This window comes from Stegastes partitus, unplaced genomic scaffold (genome assembly GCF_000690725.1).
Source record: "Stegastes partitus isolate 25-593 unplaced genomic scaffold, Stegastes_partitus-1.0.2 Scaffold83, whole genome shotgun sequence".
In the NCBI taxonomy this organism is placed as follows: Eukaryota; Metazoa; Chordata; class Actinopteri; family Pomacentridae; genus Stegastes; species Stegastes partitus.
In genome coordinates this window covers 793,636-814,429 of record NW_007577814.1, presented here as the reverse complement: position 1 = coordinate 814,429, position 20,794 = coordinate 793,636, and the positions used below count along the sequence as shown (strand labels likewise).

The window sequence follows — 20,794 nt, the reverse complement described above, 5'->3', positions numbered from 1 at the left end:
TTTCCCACTCTTCCTGAGGGTCGTAGTGAAGCTGATGGACATTTTGGAGAGCAGGATCATGTTGTCAGACACATCCGTCCAAAGCTTTTCTAAACAATTTCAGTGGTGGAGTTGTGGACATTCAAGTGCCTGACATGCCAAGATCCAGCATGCCACTTGTCCATCACTATCTTTCTCTTGTGATCTGTGGCATGTGACACTTGAATAAAGCATCATTTTATGGTGGCGTTTTGCAGTCACTGCTCCACAGAGTGTCTTTATACTGCTACTATCTGATCATTGTCTTTATAGTCACATCTGACTGGGATGTAGATTCATTTAATGGTCAGGAATTTAGTACCTGTTGAACTGCTGGATTTTTTTGTATACAGTCAATTCAATCCAACCCTTTTTCTAACCATAACAACACAAACAAGTTTTTTCTTTTTAATTGACTAAGTCAAAAAAGAGACTATTTTCATGTTGTATTCATATTTTTGTTTAGAGGATCACCATAGCACCGCATACACATGTAATAACTGTCCTACTTTCTTTAGACTCTTATCTTTCAATGTGATGTGACACCAGTACATTACATAACTTTTATGGCAACAGATGACTTTAAATTATATATAAATGCATCGCATACAGTTAAGTATGAGTTGTGTGCTTGTTTGTGCCATGACTGTAGGTGTTTGTTTGTTTTTTTTCTCCAGCCACTAATGTCTAGATTCTCACACTCCTGCCACTTAAAATAAATATAATGCAAAAACTTTTCATTTCATCTGAAAATGTAATAAAAGTGGAAAAAAATAGAATTTTAATTAACTTTCTTTAGTTTGGAAGGCAAGGGTTAGGCAGTAAAGGTTTTTTTTTTCTTCCGTTTTTAATTATGTCTCTTTGAAATATGCTATTTTGTGTTCATGTCACTGAATAGTTTAATGCTAAGAAGCGCTGTGTAGTTTTGGACAGGCAACATTCTTGGCTACCTAATCCCGCTGGCAGGACCCACCCACTCTCCTCGGATCATGGATGCAGGAAGCTACGGAGCCGGCTTCGGTAAGAATAAAACATTCATTTTTACCTTATGGAGCCATAGACGATTGTATTCAAGGCTGTTTATTATTGATTTATATACACTGTGACATCAGTGGTCTGTGAGTGGACAGAAACAGGTGAAATCGGGCAGTTTTTCTTTTGTGCAGGAGCGGTTAGCTAGCTGCTGCGGCTTTTTAAGCTAGCGTTAATTGTCAGGTAGCGTTAGCTCGCTGTGAGTTTCTGAGTGTGGGTGTGAATGTAACCAGCTCTAAAGCCGTTTGGACCACTAAAGCCTTCAGATGTAATGAGGTTAATATAGTTTGCAGTTAGCTTATGGTGAGAGCTAGTGTGACAGCTCCGAGCATCGTCATTGAAACAGTCCGGATGTCCAAACTCTGCCCTCATTGGACGGAGGAGCCACGCTGAACTTTCCTATTGGACAGAGTTCACGGAGCTTTTTGTTTACTAGCGAAAATCTCCACAGGTGCTTGGCATCATATTCTGTTGTGAAATAACTGAAATAATGTGTGAGATTGTGATGTCGTGACTAAGGTTTCTACCCTTTTGTCGACACAATGTGGCTCATTTTGCTTTTACTTTCCCTTAGACCTTATATCTTCCTGATTGATCCAAATGTTGTCTGGGTACACAACAAAAACTGGTTGTTGGGCCCTGAGGAGTTATTACGATCTTGAGACATATGGATGATCTAAGCCAAGCCGCATAAAACTTAGATTCTACCCTCATAGTTTCTCAAAGTTCAAGCTTTTTCAGAGTAAAATGGTGTGTACTTCAGAGAAAGTGAGGTCATACTACTTTCTTTCTGTGCTTAGCGAATGATCCACATTAATATCACAGTGAGTGCAGGTTAACTGGTTCTCAAGCTGTGTGCCTTGGAATTACTCGTATTTGCGGGGATGCACTGAGCTATAATCATTTGTAAAATTGTGCCTACATTTGAGAGTCACAGAGCTATACCAGGGGCCTGTACTATAAAGCAGGGTGTCTATTTGTTATGTGCTGCAACCACAGTTACGCTGAGCAGTCATACACAGCTGGTCATTATCTGGTTAAATAATCTCAGGGTTTCTGAACCTGGCCATGAGCACGTTCACATGTAAGTGGCAGATTTGGCAACAGATGAGCAACTGCAAACATGGAAAAGGTCCAGAGTCGCATATTTCTCATAAGAAGAACAAACTGTAATCCTAAACCAATATGAGGAATTTAAAAATATAAACCAGGCTAAAACATCACAGGGGCTGGAGCCAGGAGGGAAAGCTGGCACAAAAAAACAACCCTGCTGATTGTGTGAATGTGCAAGTTAAATAGCGTTATTAATATCACTGTCCCATTGTGTATTGTTGCTTCACAGTAGGTTTGTTATTCGAGATTTATGCATCACAAGATTGTATACTGAAACTGCAGGTTTAGTCTATTCATGCTACTCCCAAAAACAGACAAATTGCTGACAGTAAAAAATAATTAAATAATAAAATAAAACTATTTTTGTGATGATGTGGAGGATGAGTTCAGTAATCTCACATTCCATTCAATCACATTCAGTTCTTCTGGCATCTAAACAATTTTAGGCAATTTTTTTCAGCGGCAACCCTGGAGGTGTTTAATGGTTTAAGTGGAGCATGTAAAGAACAAATATAGAAACATTAGAGAGAGATGCAGGGTTCAAACAAATTTGGCCTCAGCCTCAGACTCCCAAGACTTAAAATACTCCTGGTGTTTGCCCCCTATTTACTTTACCTTCTCTGTATGCTCCTTCTTGCCTTTCCATCAGTTATAGTCTAGATTACACATGGCCACAAGTTAACTGTCCATTGGTTTATTTACAATAATGTGATTGGCACAATTTATTTATGGATGTGTACTATCTGAGCACAGTATCAACTAAACACCACGAATCACCAAATTAAAACCCTGTTCAGACACAGGACCCCTCTTGTTAACAGTATCGCAACATGGACTCATGCATTACACACATGTGTTGATATTGCACTTTAGTAGAGAAAATGATCTAATAAGTTTGTGGTCACACTTCATTTTGAAGAACCTTGCCAGTTAAATATTAAAGTTTTTACCTTGTTAACATGCCCATATGGTGTTTATTATATTTAAGGAGATGCACCATGAGCAAAATAAGCAGTCTTGCCTGTGATGTGTCATGATTGTGTATTTTCACCTTGAAACTGCAGTGAGTCGATGAGTCTCAAAAACCATGGATTCAGACTTTTGAGGCTTCATACATAACAAACCAGAGTAGCCAATCCTTTCAGCTTGCAACTCGGTTGTATTGCCTGCATTTTTTTAGTAAATTATGAAAGTGCTGAGTAAAGCTTTATCATATTTACAGGTAATTAAAGTCCCTGAAACCAGCTGACACTGAGTGCAGCTTGAATTTTTGTAGATTTATTAAGCAGTTGCCAGCTTTTCCCAGTTGGAAATCCAGCCTTGTGTAGATTCAGCTTGGATGTACAGCACTATTTTATTTCTAACTTGCATCACAGAGCATTTTACGGGCATCTCCAGTGATCAGCAATGACCATATGTAGCCTCCTTCTTACATTTGTTTTCACTGTGGAACCTTGGGCCACTACTAAATGTGCAACCAAGCACATTCAGTCGTACACCTAGAGAGAAGGATTTGGCACCTCTCCCTGTGTAAAAACTTCAAAATGGTGTGTGAGTTGTTTAGCAAATTAACAGTATCCTACTGTTTTTGGCAAGTGTGTCATGTTTGGTCACACTGCTGAAAGCAATATTGCATTTTTAATAAAGATGTTTTCTGATACGAGTATATAGCACACGATGAATCAGTAGACGGTGTCCCACTGTTGTGTGTTGTGTGGCTCAAAAATCCAAAACAAAATTGCAGAATGTTGTTTTTTTCTCTACTAATTTAATTTGAAGCCCTTACATGGAAATATTCATTTGGAAAACAGGCTTTTTATTTGATAACAGGACATGATCATAGCTTCATATGATTCAGTAGAAAGCTGATAAAGCTCTGCTATCTGCATGCTGAAGCCGAATACAAAATCTCATGGTGTGGTGAGAAATTAGAGTTCATACAACACTACATACTGTGGTCATGTGAAAAAAATATACTGAGTGGCAGAAGGCTTCACTAAAGACAGGAATGTGTGCTGTGTGTACACATTCATTAAAATGAAAATTTCATGACATGTTTGAAACATCCCTCATTTTTGTCTTTGGTAATAAGTTCCCCTGGTGCTTTTAGAATAGCAGAACTGTTTTGGCTCGCTAACAAAACCGCTTCTTCCAAAGCTTGTTTAGCACACTAGCTCTTAGCATACGTAAGTCTAATGGTCCCAGAGAAACAGAAGAACACCCCCAGTGGGGCTAATTTGTCTTCTTTAATGTTATAGTGTTATATAAATATGGTATTATAGGATACAGTATAAATCAGTGACGTGATGACAGTTGCTAAATGTATGTAATCATGGTATGACTCTGCAGAATTGATAAATGGTAATATGAAATAGTTGTAATTTTTCAGCAATGTTGTCTGCACGCGTCAAAGCCAGTGCTCCCTTCACAATATAGTCATAACATCATTTTAATTAGAATTAACAAAATCAACAAAGCAGTATACATTTTAAATGAAAAAATAGAGGGGGGAATCCTTCCTTTGTTGCTCGTTCAGAGTTTTCTTTCATTTTTTCCCTGCTGATTTTGTGTTTGTTTGCTTTTTAGTGCTTTTTCTTATCTGATTTAAGGGTTTAAAGATAGAAGGTGTTTAGTGCTGTAGAGATTGTAAAGCCTCTTGAGGCAAACTGTTGGTATTATGCTATACAAACAAAACTGACAAGACTTGACAACGCACAGCAACACATTTTACGCTGACTGACTGAGCCGATCCCTGTGTCTCCTCAGGGTGCTTTAGGTGCAGTCACATCTGTATTTTAAGTGCTTTTTGGTGCCATCAATAAACAGGGAAGGTCTTACTTTCTCTTCGGATGCTGTGTGGGTTTCGTTTGCGATTGTTCATCTAATTTACCATAATTTCCCACCTAATGCCTCCCTCCTGTGTTTCCTCAGGTGTAGGCTTGAGGATGTGGCTTCTGTGGATCCTGCTGCTCTCGCTGCTCTCTGCAGTGTCTGCAGCTGCGGACTCGAAGGCTGTCACCACCACACTGACAACCAAATGGGCGGATACTCCCCTGCTTCTTGAGGCCAGGTATGACGCCGCACCGCTCAACAGTCGCCGCGTTTTCGTCGCATTACATCTGACATTAAATTTCGGAAGCAGATAATAGATAAATCAATGTCCTGAGGGTCATTACACTGAGACTGTCCTCTAAGTGAGTTTAAACTTCTGTCTCACTGATGTGTCCTTGAGTAAGATGCTGAATGCCTAATGGCCCTAGATGCTGTACTGTTTGCTGTAGCTGACACTGTCCTCTGACTTTGGCAAACAAAATAAAAAACTTTTTTGCGCACGGTGTGTATTGTATAAACTTTCACAGCTTATGAAACTGCCACCTTCATATTCTTTTCCCCTCTCCCCCAAGTGAGTTCCTGGCAGAGGAGAGCCAGGAGAAGTTCTGGGACTTTGTGGAGGCCAATCAAAACATAGAAGGAGAGCATGACGGTAAAGTAAAACTGCTTTGGACTCTCAAGACCAGATTTCACTTTTAGTCTCTGTGCTGTGAGCAGCTGAATTTATGATGTGTATGCAGCATCTTGGCAGTAATTGCAGTGTCAGTGTTTTAGCCAAGCACTTGTGCAAGCAATAACATGATAGAATGGCGCTACAAACTGTATTTTTGTTCACTTAGTTTGTGCCTCTGCATGTGTTAACACAGCAGTTAGCCCATAACTGCTGTAAGTGGATTTAAGAGGTGATGTTTAGGATGTCAGAAGACGACTTAAAAGTGTCAAAGATCACAGTGCTGACATGCCACTTCTATGTGTGTGTTGTCCTCACACAGACACAGATCAGGCCTACTATGAGCTGATTTTGAAGAAAGCCAGTGCCTTGCTCAGCTCCGTCCAGTTGAACATGCTGAAGTTTGCCCTCTCACTGAGAGCCTACTCTGCAACAGTCCACTCCTTCCAGCAGGTAACAGCAGGGTGAGCTTGTTTTTGAAGGCTTGTACACGCCTGTTATTGGGATCATGTTAGTAATTCTGCTGTTGTGTTGTATTTTTAGATAGCTTCCACTGAGCCTCCTCCTAAAGGCTGCTCAGCTTTTTTCAGCGTCCACGGAGAGAAGACATGCGATGAAGAAAGCTTAGCAACACTGTTAAAAACGGCACAAGAAAGGTAAACAGAGGCACATACAAGAAAAGCACAAGAAAAATAATGTCAGATTTCATGACTGGTGTCACTGTTTGTCTTTCAGGCCGAAGCCATACCTTTTCAAAGGTGATCATAAATACCCAGGATCAAATCCAGATGCTCCTGTCGTCATTCTCTATGCTGAGTTTGGGAAACCAGATTTCCAGAGGCTTCATCAAGTTGTGTTATCCAAAGTCCACGAAGGCTCGGTGACTTATGTGCTCCGCCATTACCTGGCTGTAGGTATTTCACACACAGTGTTGCTTTGGTTTCACATAAATGATGAGATGATAGCAAAAAATGAGATTCAAGGTGAAATGGTTTTTACAGTTATTTGATCAATTGATTGATATTGAACAGCATTGCTACTTTAGTTATTATCCTTAAATCAGATGTTTTCAATGTCAGGCAAAGTCCTTGTCAGTTGTTGGTTGTCAAACTCAAAAAAGGCTGAAAAGTGAAGTTACTTCTAGGACGAGTTGTGAGAAATGAACGAAAACTGTCATCTCACTGCAACACTCATCAGGCACTGAGACCAATTTACTCCAGCAGAAATACATGTTTGTCCAGAATGGAAGACAGTATTTGTACTGAGCAGCCCCCATATGTGAACATGAGGCAAGATGATGAGAGCACTTGTCTTTTCAGGCAACTTAAAGAACTTCTGCAGTTTAAGTGGGCTTCTCATTTACACCTGGGATGAAGTGTGTCTCCAGTTTCTCATGCCAAGTTGAAGTTTGATTGCTTTTCCCCTCACAAGCCGTTTTTTTTTTTTCTCCTCCCTCTGATTATGCTAAATTATTCTCGCCATCTGTCTGTTAGGCATGAGGTCCTGGGCTCTGGAAAGGCGGTAACACTTAACTCTTAGTTTTTACTTCATAGCTTCGGGGCCAGTCGGGGGACTGTTAGTGTCTTCTGTACTTAGCAACCAACAGCTGTTTGTATGCACTTGAAAGCTGTCACTGTAGTCAGTGAGCATATGTGTTTGTAATACAGGTGAGATTGATTTTATTTTTAGTTTTTTACAGGTGAGATGAATACAAGGAAGTTAATGGAGCGTTTTACAACAACAGAAACACTGCTAAATTTGTCATCAGTGCAGCTGGGGAAGAAAAATAAATTGGACAGCTTGATTGCTGTTAAACTGACTTAACCAGTGTCTGTGCCTCTGAATGCGTTCACACAAGCGTTTAAGCCTTTTTTGAATACATCCTCCAGTGGCGTGCCAAGGCACATCAAGGGATGTGACACAGTTGTGATAGGGATGAGGACGACATTTCCCTCCCATCTTTTTCACAATGTTTTCCTCCTTTTCCCTCCAGAATTCAAGCGGAAAGAAAGTGTATCTGTCTGGGTACGGAGTGGAGCTGGCCATCAAAAGCCAGGAGTACAAGGCAAAGGACGACACACAAGTCCAAGGTGTCCGCACTCACAGGAATACAAACTGTCAATACACACGATGTAATCCCAGAGAAGTACTGATGTGAATATCGAGTTAATTGATTGTGGTTTCAGGGGCGGAGGTGAATGCGACAGTGATCGGGGAAAATGATCCAGTGGACGAGGTCCAGGGATTCCTTTTTGGCAAACTCAAGTAAGTGACTCTGTGTCAGGCCATGATAAAAATTCAAAGCTTGGATTAGCTCCAGGAACTGTACCACGCTCACTCGAGCCAAGCCTTTTTCCTCTGTTGTTTTTTTTTTCCCCTCCACACTTTATACCCTCAAAGCAAAGACCATATCTCTGCTAAACTAACCTGAAAATAACCAGATCAATCCGTGAATCCAGCCATTCTCTCTCAATTAGCAAATTAGTCAGCTAGCAGATGTGTTTAACTCCCTCTGTGTCTGCCTTTCTCCTCACCAGGACTCTCTACCCGGAGCTGAAAGAACAGCTAAAGGAGTTGAGGAAGCATTTAGTAGAAAGCACCAATGAAATGGCACCTCTGAAAGTCTGGCAAATGCAAGGTGGGCCTCCTTCCAAATCATGTTCTCCTCTTTCAGCGTTCAGCAAATTTTCTGCTGTTTCCTACTGAATCATTGGATTTGTCAATACAAGCAGGCCGTGTGAGGAAGTGTCTGTTTATGGTTTTACATCTGTTATAAATAATTCTACAATAAACTGCAACAAACACGCCAAAACTGACAGAGTCAACATCGTGACAGGCTGGCGAAAACAAACTGTGAGGTCCTCTCATCTTACAGTTAGCACCTATGGGCATTATTTCTGTCACTTAAATTTTCAGGGAATCAATTCTATGATCCTGTAAATATACCCACAGGACTTGAACTGAGTTGTATGTCTGTTAGTTTCTTAGATATGGCTGACAAAGGATAATTATCTAATGGCAAAAATCCCAGGTTTCCATCAAAATGAAATCAATCGTTCCCTGACCCAGAGAGACCTTTATGTCCTTACAGTTTCTCAGAAATCTGGCCACACAATATATTTCAGAGATACCTTGCCTCATTGATGAAAAAACATTATTTCCACTTTAACATGAAGTCAAAGATTTTCTTAACTTCGCTGCTGATTTAAAAGTAACAACACCCAGTGAAATTTAGGAGCTCTTTCACACCTCTTTGCTTTTGTTCAAATGAAATCTGAGCATTTGACAGTTTAGTTGGTTAATTTAAGTTGAAATAGAAGCTGTAAATCAAACGCCAAACAACCGGACCGAGACCTGAAAAGAAGTCTAAAGCAGCACCAGCGATTGTATTTTACGATAGTAGATGTACGATTTCCTTAATTAAATCTGTGATCTGCTGATTGGTAGCTGTTAAGAAAGCAGCCTCAAAAGCAATCTTTATAAGCAGCAGGGCACGTTTGTTTAAGATAATGTGTTAAGCGTGGCAGTTTATTTGACGTCACCACACGAGTGCAGGGGTTTTCTCCGACACATCACAAAAGTGAAAACCAGTTGAGATAGAAGTAGTTTCATTTTTTTGTGTGTATTTTAGCACAAGACAATGTGGCTCCTACACAGTATAGTTTATGACACAAAACATTCCTTTAGCTCTTCTTTCTACTTCTTCAACACTCTTTCCAAATTCCAGATGCAATCTTGAGTATTAATTGTCATTATCGAATAAATAAATGGATACAGCACGGTAATAACTTTATAAATTGCTGCCAATCACTAGTATTTGATGTCCCTATGTGGGTTCATGTAGCCCTGATGATGCACATTGGTTGTCACTGAAACTGTCGAGTTAATAAGGTTTGTGTCCGCTTCTATCACTTCATTTTTTACTCTTCTTGGCGTCTTTGTTAAAAAACATTATGAATGCACCAAAAGGCAACAACAGTGCTTCTTTTCCTGGTCGTCTCTGGAACAGCGTTTCCAACAGCATGTGTGAAAGCATTCTAAAACCGCACTTCAGGTCTTTATTGTGTTTAAATTCCCTTTTATGATGCTGGCTTTAAAACATCTAGCACACTCCCTTCATCACACTTGACAGACTGAAAGCTCTTGAAAGTTAACTAATCCTAGCGGGGGGAAGTTTTCAGCCCTTTCGCAGATGTACTGCTGATGCGATTATTTTTCACTAGTTTGACTTATTTTAGTCACGCTTTGATCATAAATACATATAAAGAAATGAATATTGGCTTCAACAGTGACGACGCTCCGTGACTGAATCAAACTAGCGGCGGAAAATGTATCTGTAGGAATCTGTGATCAATGACTGTGATCGATCAGCGTCCTCATGATACATTTGAGCCATAATATCCTGAAGATATGAAATCATTGTCTGCTGCAACATAAAAGCGGTATTGATTAGGATTACATCATCTATTGATTATGTATTCAAACTCACTCTTGTAGGCGTAATTGCTCACCGCGCACATACTGCAAATGTCTTCTTTTTTTTTCTTTTTTTGGCTGGTTAACGTGTACTTTTATAAAACACTGCCGTGCATAAAAAAAAGCTTATTTCTGTCACAAGGTGCGGTCAGGATGTGAGCATGCAGCTGCTTTGATTGTGCTGAATAAAGGATGCGAGGGGATGAGGGGGTTGAGTTCGACTGTCAGACTGTCATGCAGGCGTCTGTCTTTATCTTCTAACCCGCTGGGGCTCATTAGCTCAGCCTGTTTACAAAGAGAGGGAGACCTCTAGGGGCTAATAATCACACAGGCTACAACACCATTACAGAGATGCTCACTGCATTGAAATAATCTTCACCAGACCGTTGCTTTCCTCACAAGCCAATGCTCCATATGCTCTTAAATCTTTTCCGCTTTTGGGAACTGACAAATATGTTAATCTCTATGTATACTATACAGATGTAAATGTATATTCAAATCCTGCATTCTCACTTGTGCATTTAATGCTTTAGGATAGTTTTTAATTAAAGCTTTAGATGTGGAGACAAGCATAGTAATATGTAATTGTCTTATGAGTATGTTAATTAGCTGAAAATGATTGTTTTAGTCATTGTAGTGACATCTCAGGATGTCATGACAGAGCTGTTTAAACAAGGGATGAACAACATGCAAAAATAATAATAATGTGATTATTTTCACAGATATTGCAAATTTAGAAACCGTTTAAGAGCATTTGCATTTTTCTTTTTTCAGCCTGTACCAAACAATTACATTCCTTTAAATATACAGAACATCATTTAAAAGCCCAGGGCGTCTCTATAGAACCACAATGCTTCATGTAAAATGGTTTGTTGTGACGCGTTTTACCTTCATCGAAAAACTGCAGCTCCTGCAATATGGATTCTTCACTTGTCTACATGGCAGTTTTGATAAAATATTAACCGTTTAGCCGTGATTTCAACCTCAATAAGATGAACTGCAAAGACATGTTGGACATGCATTCATGGTGCTTAAAAGATCGCTTTTCCTCAAGCAGACATTTGGGATTTTAACTCAGATAACTCATGAATTACAGACAGTTGTGTTTCCCTAAAGAATAATTGTAATAACTCAAATGACCTTGTGTCTTTTGAAATTCGTTTGTCCTGGTTTATCACAGACTTGGCTTGAGCCTGTTTTGTATTCCTCGTAGCAGGCTAATATACCGCTAAGCTGCTGTGCGTAATATATTTGTTAAACATCAGCGTATTAGCAGTGACACTGTAAAGGTAATAGCACTGCAGTGCCTATTCTGTGCAGCCTCACAGAGCTCTCAAGCATGACAGTAGTACTCTTGTCTTGTTACATCAAAGTTAACCATCATTGCAGTAACAGTTGGCTGTTCGAGCACCTCCTGTTCTTTATTTCTTTTTAAACTTTAAGCTTTAGAAATTTGAGCCTTCGTTGTTTTTTTTTTTGTTCCAACTAGAGACTGACAAATGCTCATGCTGCTTTGATTTTTGTTGATACTTTCTTTTCGTGTTTCTGTTTTGTTGTATCCTCCTGTGTGCTCGCTGTTCTCCTCACTCCTGTTGTCCACTCATCTCTTTCCCCCGTTTTTGCCCTCTTTGCCTGCCTACCCATCCACCCACCTTTTCTTTTATAGATCTGAGCTTCCAGACAGCAGCTCGCATTCTTGCTGCTCCCGCTGTTGATGCCCTCAATGTTATGAAAGACCTCAGTCAGAACTTCCCCACCAAAGCCAGGTAGACAAGAAACACACACACAGGAGCAGTAGCTACAATAAGAAGGTTTGGGTTGGTATAGATATCGACTAGTCTGCAGTTTTACACTTCAGTTTGCTCTGTTCCCTCACAGGTCCATCACTAAAACAGTGGTCAACTCTGAGATCCGCAGAGAGATCGGCGAGAATCAAAAGGTACATGTTTGTTCATCCATTCATCTTTTATTTCTTCATCTCTCAATATTTATTATCCCCCCCTAACTCCTAACAAATTATCATTAAATTATGAGGCTGGTGTTATTCTATGTTATTTTGTTTTCTGTTTTGTTAATAAAATCTATAAAAAATGAAAAATAATCAGCAGCGCTTTAATCGAGGCGGACGGCTGAGCCCGGTTCTGCATTAGGTTTCCTCCTGGTGATGGGAGCTTGTTTGCTCAAACAGAATTAAAAGGAAACTTTGAGTTTGTTGGCTGTTTAATTTCATAAAGCATTCATCTTACTATGTGAAGTGTCTTGAGATTTCATATCTTATGAATTGGCGCTATATTAGAAAACAAAATGACTTGAACTGACACGATATGAATAACACTGAATTGAACCAAGTTGAACTTTTGTACTTACCTTCTCTGTCTGTGGCTTTTTGGGTTCTTCAGACATTATTCACTACTAACGGATCACAAGTAGATGGTTTCATTTTTTAAAAATGTTTCAGTAGTCTTCTAAAATATCAAGGCTTTGCAGCTTCAAAGAAATGTTACTCAAACAGGCATGAATGGAGCATTTTTGGGGACTATTCTCATCCTTTAATTGCTACACATTTGGTGCTCCAGTGATCATTGTTGTTTATGCAGATTGACTCCATGTTTATCACAATGAAGACACATGTCTAGCAGCGCAACTGTGATGAAAACAGTGAATTTATTTTTTTGTAAAAATGGAGGCTTATATTACAAAGTAATATGATACATTAGGCTTTGATTTCTAGGGCTGCCACTTTCTCAAAAAGGCAAGTTCGACTAAATTCAAACCAGCATGCAATTCCTTTGAACTAATTCAACATAGTTCACACAATGTAATCCTCCCACTCCACCAGCAAGCGATGCCCATCTGTCAGTGGTCAGAGAGAAAGTCTTAATGTCTTCGAGCATATTTCCCCCTGTGGTGTCTTACTACTGTGCTACAAGCATTAAGGTTGTGGTGGGATTTTATTCTGCTCAAACAACGCCAACTGGCTGCTCACAGTTTTATCAGTGATCTTATCAGGTCTGAGGATGAGGATGGTGAAAAGTAGACAAGGTTATACGCTTCTTCCTGTTGTTTCTGGTGCTTTAAATGCCATTAAGGTGGCAGCAGGTGAACCCTGAGATTTATAGTGGTCGTGGAGTAAGTCAGTTACTTTTTACAAAGTCAACAAACAGCCTTATTTTTGTTTGGATTTTAGATTTAGTTAATGTAATTATTACAGCTTACTCTGGAGTTCTCCTCCGTTGTTATTAGAGCAATCTGTTTACTGGTCCATAGGACAGCGATGGGTCGTGCTGATAGTGATTTAAAGAGCGCCCTCTGCTGAACCATAAGACAAACAATTTCAAACAGTGTTAAACACGTCGTTGTAGCTTTATTATTATTCCATTGGATTAGTGTTGTTCCCTTGTTTGAACAAAAAGTAGAATTTCTAATAAAAAGCGACAGCTCTATTGACTACAGTGGAAGAACTACATAGTTAGCATCATCAGTCCACTGATCACTGATGTCCTTTGCAATGCAAATCTGGGGTATTGTTGCAAAAAGTGTTAATTGTGTTTAACTAATTTGCGATGCTGCTGCAGATTTTTAGCATTTAAAAAAAGCAAGCTGTGGTTAACACGTTTCATAGAATCACCTTTTTATAAAATTAATTGCTCTCAATATTAATGTTGGCTTAAAAGGCAGCAGCTTCACCTGGGAAAACTTTCTTTTTTGATTGCAGCTGCTTGACATCTTCATCCGCTGTCATTCCTCAGCCTGCCCTTATCCCACACTTCTCCCTTCCTGCTGACTGTGTCGTCTGGTGGTCGGGAATAATTTAGGTTTAGTTGTTTACCAATCTAATCCAATAAAGGAGAAGAGTAAAGAAAAACAGATAGCATTATTGCATACAGCCGCAACCATCGCCTCTTAGCCTCTTAGCTTCAGTCCGTAGGGAAATATCTCAAAATGAGAACTGCCCTCCCTGTTTCTCCTTTTGTTCCTCTCACCTTTTATTATGTGATAAATTGTAAACAACATCTGACTCGAAAAGCATTCAGTTTTTGACAATGTGTTTGGCTTTGCCTTCGCTAATGGAATAGGTAATCACCCCTTTTTCTTGTCGATGTTTTTTCACTCTGCCTCCCTCCCTCCTGCCTCCTGCCTCCTCAGCCCTCTCCTGAAGCTGTGCTCACATTATCTTGGTGTGCAGACAGGAGTTTGGGTGGGTGGTGGGGGTGAGCAGACAAACGTCCTAATTACTGAATCGGTGATTCATTCAGCAGGCGCGCAGAGTCCTGCAGCGAGAAATGATTATTTATTGAAGTAGTTTGGACACGTGCACTTCTTTCTCTCTCGCGCACACACACGCACAGACAGACACACACAGGCGCGCAGTTTAAGTGGGATGAACAATATTTGTGTTAATCATGTCTTGTTGTAATTGCAGTGTCTGGAGTATGATTAATCTGATGTCTTTGTCTTTCTGTAATGAGATTTGACTGCGCCAGAACGACTTTGAGCTTTCCTTTTGCCTGTGCAGACACACAAACACACATATAGCTTCTCGCGGACACGCACACATTCGCACACCCTTTCTCTAATAATTAGATTTGTTTAGTGTGGGGTTTGATTGCTCTAAACAGACTGACTTTGAACAGAGCTGTCAGTGCTTGTTTGGAGCTGTCAGCGTGCCTTGTTACAGCTTTGTGTTGACTGTTGCCTCTGGTTTTACAGTGTAATTGACTACGCGGACGGCCGGCTTTGACGCCGCGCGCTGCACCGTGTGGCGATCTGCTCAGCTGGTATTGAATGGAGAGATTTAGGGTTTGATGTGAGCAGGATATTTAGTCATGTTGACATTTCTCTGTTAATAGTTTTTCAAAGGAACTCTGGGGTTGCAGCCGGGGGATTCAGCCCTGTTCATCAACGGACTGCATATAGATCTGGACACGCAAGACATCTTCAGGTACACACACACACTCATATGATGATGTATAGATTTTTAAGGTAAAGTTACATGAAGCTGTGAATTCCTGCACAGAAATGCATTTGTGATGCTTTGTCTTTTTGCAGCCTCCAGTGTACAATCATTTAGTCAAGAGCTGCAACAATTAGTTGATTACTTGATTAGTCAATCAACGGAAAACATATTTCATCAGCAGTTAATTTGATAAACAATTAATCATCAAGTCAAGCCACTTTTCAATCCAAAGTGCCAAATAAATAATGGTTAAAACGTTCTAGTAGTCTGTATATCTTTGAGGGTTTTTTTAGACAAAACGAATCATTTCAAGACGTTCAGTGGCCTCTGGGACACTTTGATCGATATTTTTGTATTTTTTTCTGTTATTTTAACAACCTAACACTGAGTTGGCTTAGTGAGAAACAAACGTGTCCAAAACATGTTCAAATGACTGTCAGATGTGTCAAAAAGCAGAAGTTTCTCACATTTGAGAGAAAATAAAGTGGTTTTGCTTGGAAAAGTATAAATTGAGTGTCATCGTAGTTCTTGGTTAATGTTCTGTTGATCAACCAATTGATTAATTAACTGCAATTCTGCTGAAATTATGTATTTATCTAAATTGTTGCTGATTAATAATGCATTCGTGTCAATTCATTGATGCATTTTTCATTTAAAGTCATATTTTTAATTTGGATTTGGAGCAGGTTTTTTTTTATTTAATTTGAGTGAGTCGCTGCTGTTTAATGTTCAAAATGAGTCTTAGCTCAGACCAAAAATGAATCCGTGAACAATGTGCAAAAAAATTGGTTTTTTTTTTGCCGGTTTGTTCCCAAATTTTGGTTTTTGTTTTTGGGTTTCTTTGTCTTTTTTTTATTTTTTTTTTTTTTGTGACACATATATAAATGTGGTTGTGGTTTTTTTGCCCCACACGCGCGCTCTCTTTTTTTTCTATAGTTTTTTTTTTTTTTTTTTTTTTGCCTGGGCACCTCTGTAACACTGCAATGCTTCTTTCATAATAGTCTTTTGTGACACATTTACATTTACCCAAACCTCAAATTCACATCTTCAGAAACACACAGAGCTACTCTACTGGTTGCATTAAGTCCACTTCTGTCCTGTGTTGCCTCTGCAGTGTGTTCGAGGTGCTGCGCAGTGAAGCGAGGGTGATGGAGGGTCTGCGTTCTCTGCTCATAGAGACGCCGTACATTCACGACATCCTGAAGCTCAACGTCCAGCCCTCTGACTCTGACTACGCCGTCGACATCCGTAACCCTGCCATCAGTGTAAGAAAGCACACATGTCTCTCTCCTAGCAAACCAACAAAACAAAGGAAATGTTGCAGCAAATGAGAGACTCTCCTAAAAAAATGCAGCAGGTCGTTTCTGTAGGATTTTTATTGGGCAACAAAACTACAGTCAGGTTTCTGTCGGAACAAATTTGGAGGCATTTCAAACCCTGCAGCTTGGTTTTCAGCCACCAGCAGTCAAACAGGATTTCTTGTTGGCCCTTGTCTGCTTCTCTTTATACTCCCTTTCAACTATTTCCTCTTCACTTCCTTCTCCTTCTTTTAGTGGATTAACAACTTGGAGACGGACCACAGGTACAGCTCCTGGCCCTACAACGTGCAGGAGCTGCTCAGGCCGACATTCCCGGGAGTCATCAGGCAGATCCGCAAGAACTTTCACAATCTGGTAGGAGCGCTGCGGATAAATCAGCCCCCTGTGAATTCAAATAGATCTGAATCCTTGTGGAGGAATACTAACCTGTGCCTGTTGCAGGTGATCATTCTGGACCCAACTCAGGAGAACGCTGCAGAGCTGCTGAGCGTCGCAGAGATGTTTTACGCAAACAACATCCCCCTCAGGTTGGTGTGTGTGTGTCGTTAGAGAAGTGGTGCACGTAAACTTTAAAATTGATTCTGTGCATATTAGACTTTACATATATTTTCTGGTGAATTTATTATTTGTTTTTCTAGTTTTTAATATACATTTTTTTAAAGGGATTCACAGTTGCTGCAGAAACTAGACAAATATAAAAAAGGATGCAACAGGGCAGTTGGGATGTTAAGTTAAAATCCATTTTAATTTGGGAGTTTTGTCAGGCAGGTTTGTTTGCATATGGCATCTTGGGATGGTCAGTTTGCTTGAATACTGATGAAGCAGGTAGCACACACTGCATTTTAACAGTTGTTTTTTTTTTAGATACTTACTTAGTCTCTGCGTTTTAGGATCGGGCTGGTGTTTGTGGTGTCAGATGAAGATGACATAGACGGCATGCAAGATGCAGGTGTGGCGCTTGTCCGTGCCTACAACTACATCAGCGATGAGGTGGACAGTCAGAGTGCGTTTGAAGCTGTCGTCTCGGTGGGTCCATTTTTCACAAACACTGCGATGAGGAGCTGCCTCTTCGTAAAATTCCTATTACCCTAATAAGAATATCATTGGTGCTATGTATACTTTTGCCATCTGATGACGTGAATCACATTTATAATCTTTGATGTTTTTACTCATTCCATCTTCTTTTCTCTCTAGATGTTTAACCGTGTACCAATTGGTGGACAGCTGAGTGTTGGGGATGTAGTCAAAGTGCTGGAGAAGAAATTTCCCTACGTGGAGGTCAGCAGTGTCCTTGGAGCCGACTCCAGCTACGACAGCAACAGGAAGGTGAGTCCAGACGGATGTGGTGTCACTTTGCTGGATGCTGATATTTTTGATAGCAGCCTTTTCATTATGTTGTTTTTACTCATGCAATAAAAGTGTCTATGTAGTGATTCATAATGCAAAAATTGTAAAAGATGTAGAAGCTAGAAAATCAATAGCTAAGGAGATCTGAAATTGAAAAATAACTTATTAAACATGTAAAAGGAATAAGTAGATAATGACTTTCTTGCCAAGAGTGAAATAAGTAGATATGTATTCTTGTATCTTTATAGGTGATTAGATTAGATTAGCTTATCTTAGCATAGCATAAAGCCTGGATGCAGGGGGAAACAGCTAGCCTGGATTTATCTAAGAGTGCAAAAAAACAAAATAAATTTTAAAAAAAACAAAAAAACAACAACAACAACTTTCCAGCAGAAAACGAAGCAAACACAGGCAGACAAGCTGTTTCCCTTATTTCCAGCTGTTATGCTAAGCTAAGCTAATGGACATCTGGCTTTACTGTGACTTCAGCTGTGAGAGTGGTATCATGCATCTTGCCTATTTCTTGGCAAATAAATGTCTTTCCTCAAACTATTGTTTTAAATGTGAGAGTCAAAAAATGTGAAATCAACTCAGAGACAAAAGTTAAATGAAAGACGACAGTGAACAAGAAAATTGTCGGTGATTAAACTGAGCCTATCCGTTAACAGCAGACCTATGTTAAACTCTTGAAGGTCAAGTTTAGGTTTAGAATAGTGTTTTTCCCTGACCTACTGAAGACTCTAGACCAGCAGTCTTCAACCTTTTTTGCACCACGGACCAGTTTTAAGCAAGAAATTTTTCTACGGACCGGTCATTGCGCACCTATCAAATAATAATTGTGTTTTTTTCTATTGAAAAGTTTCATAAATGAATAAAATAAATTTTTATTGCTTAATATGTTTACTTTTTCTTCTGTCTCAGTATCAAGTCTCTCCCACTTTCCAAAGCAGCTCTCCTCAGACGTTTGTTTTTGACTGACGGCTTCGTTTAGCAGCCGGGCATAAAAACTGACAGTCAAGTGCGGGAAACGAGCACAAACGGAAGTGACGGGAAGACGAGCTAGTCATGTTTCAAAATAAAACACCCTGCAGACTCCGCTGGAAATAAAAATAAACCAATAAAATGTTTTTATTCTATCTGTGCGGCCCGGTACCAAATGACCCACGGCCCGGTACCGGTCCGCGGCCCGGTGGTTGGGGACCGCTGCTCTAGACCATGTGTTATGTCTTTCACATTTCTGTGAAATGCATTTGAGAGAAGTTTTTTCTTCTTTTTTTTTTTCAATAGAGTTGCCTTAACGTTTTTTTTGGATTTGGGTAGACCACAGAGATTAAAGGTTAAGGTTTCATAGCCTGGTATAGAGTTATGTGAATAATGCGTTATCATTTTTGCTTTTCTAATTGTAATTCGGCTTTCAGATTTTTGCAATTACAAAAAGACCAGCTGTTTTTTTAACTAACTAAGTGGTGCATATTTCTGTTTCCTTTTTCAGGAAGGACGGGCATACTATGAGCAAACAGGAGTGGGCCCGCTGCCTGTCGTCATGTACAATGGAATACCTTACCAGCGTGAACAGCTGGACCCGGACGAACTGGAAACAGTCACCATGCAAAAGATCCTGGAGACCACCTCCTTCTACCAGAGAGCCGTCTACCTGGTCAGTTACTGCACACACACACACACACACACACACACACACACTGATATGCAGTCACAGAAGGCTGAAGTGGGGGTTCTTTAACCACAACAGTGAATAAAGATGCGTATTTGATCGCAGCTCTCTCAATTCATCTTTTGAACAGAATCTGTTTCATTGCAAAGGAGTCAAAATCCCAAAATATCTACAGACTGGATGAGTGTGTGTGAGGACAGAAGTTCATACTGTGCGTCTTTTTGGGTGTGTTTGCTTTGCTGAAATGCCGTCACACAGTCGGTTCAGATGTGCTCATATCTACATACAGTCTGTACAGAAGACGAAATTAGTTTTCCCATAATTCCATCAACAAAGTGAAAATATTTTCCAACTTTAACAACAAAAATAAGTTTAACCTCATCAAAAAGACTTAGCTGGTGTCACTGATACATAATTTCTGACGTTACAGATACAGCTCTCAGTTGTGACTTTGCAAATGCAGATTTTTCAACAGTTAAGGCATTCGTTAGTGTGTTTTGTCTGCTACAGAATATAGTGTGATCAAAAAACAACGAAAAAAAAACTGCTCAAAATTAAAAGATAAAGAGAGGAGCTTTAGATAATTTGTTTCTTTTAAGTCAAGCTATTGAAAAAAGTTAATTTGAACACTGTCTAGGATTGTAGTCATGAAATAAATTCTCTTTCAGGCAGGATCTTTGTGAGCATGCCATCTGTCATTTTCCCTGTTTTAATGTCGTCCCAGCACTCGGAGGAGCCAAATGTTTGAACTAGTTCTTTCAAAGGATTGCTAAGGCATTTAAGCACAGTAAGCAATGTTCAGTTCGGTTGCTATACCAGTTGCAAGGTTCGACATAGTGTTAGTCATCACACATTTTCTCCTTTTTAATGCTTAATCCAAACTTGTTGGAGAAAAACTTTCAGTTGATGCACAAGCATCAGTAGCTGCAGTGGAAAAAAGCCATTAACACTCCAGAAGGACTTTCTTAACTGTGACTATGAGCATGGAAAGCTTGCAGTGAGGGACCTCCTGCATCACTGTCAGCTCTGCAGTAACAGTGAAGAATGTCCTCTCTGACTTTCTCCTGTAACATCCTGAATATTTGCTCATGTGGCTCGCAGGGCGAACTGGCCACAGATCACGACGTCGTGGACTTCATCATGAACCAGCCCAACGTTGTTCCTCGCATCAACCCCAGGGTTCTGTCAACCAGCAGAACATACCTGGACCTGTCTGATACCAGTGAGTACACATCAGGGATGTAAACAAATACAATAACTGAAAATACACCAACAATCCATAATATCAGAAATTTGCATTTGAAACATTGCTACAGTATTTATATTTAGTTCGGTGTTTAAGCAGTTTGCTACGTTCA

At 39.8% G+C, this 20,794-nt stretch overlaps 1 protein-coding gene across 2 annotated transcripts in view; it reads left to right on the top strand.

Moving 5' to 3' along the window:
• The first annotated feature begins 972 nt into the window (after positions 1–972).
• uggt1 (UDP-glucose glycoprotein glucosyltransferase 1) overlaps positions 973–20,794 on the top strand; it is a 36,349-nt gene continuing 16,527 nt past the window's right edge. For both annotated transcript variants that reach the window (XM_008276938.1, XM_008276936.1), the window contains exons 1-19: positions 973–1,038; positions 5,095–5,233; positions 5,568–5,647; positions 5,988–6,118; positions 6,209–6,321; positions 6,401–6,575; positions 7,659–7,755; positions 7,852–7,930; positions 8,203–8,303; positions 11,808–11,907; positions 12,020–12,080; positions 14,992–15,083; positions 16,213–16,363; positions 16,652–16,771; positions 16,859–16,944; positions 17,308–17,443; positions 17,612–17,743; positions 19,257–19,421; positions 20,538–20,658. In XM_008276938.1, coding sequence (XP_008275160.1) covers positions 1,008–1,038; positions 5,095–5,233; positions 5,568–5,647; positions 5,988–6,118; positions 6,209–6,321; positions 6,401–6,575; positions 7,659–7,755; positions 7,852–7,930; positions 8,203–8,303; positions 11,808–11,907; positions 12,020–12,080; positions 14,992–15,083; positions 16,213–16,363; positions 16,652–16,771; positions 16,859–16,944; positions 17,308–17,443; positions 17,612–17,743; positions 19,257–19,421; positions 20,538–20,658 — 2,110 coding nt within the window. In that variant the 5' untranslated portion in view covers positions 973–1,007. The remainder of the gene's footprint in view (positions 1,039–5,094; positions 5,234–5,567; positions 5,648–5,987; positions 6,119–6,208; positions 6,322–6,400; positions 6,576–7,658; positions 7,756–7,851; positions 7,931–8,202; positions 8,304–11,807; positions 11,908–12,019; positions 12,081–14,991; positions 15,084–16,212; positions 16,364–16,651; positions 16,772–16,858; positions 16,945–17,307; positions 17,444–17,611; positions 17,744–19,256; positions 19,422–20,537; positions 20,659–20,794) is intronic.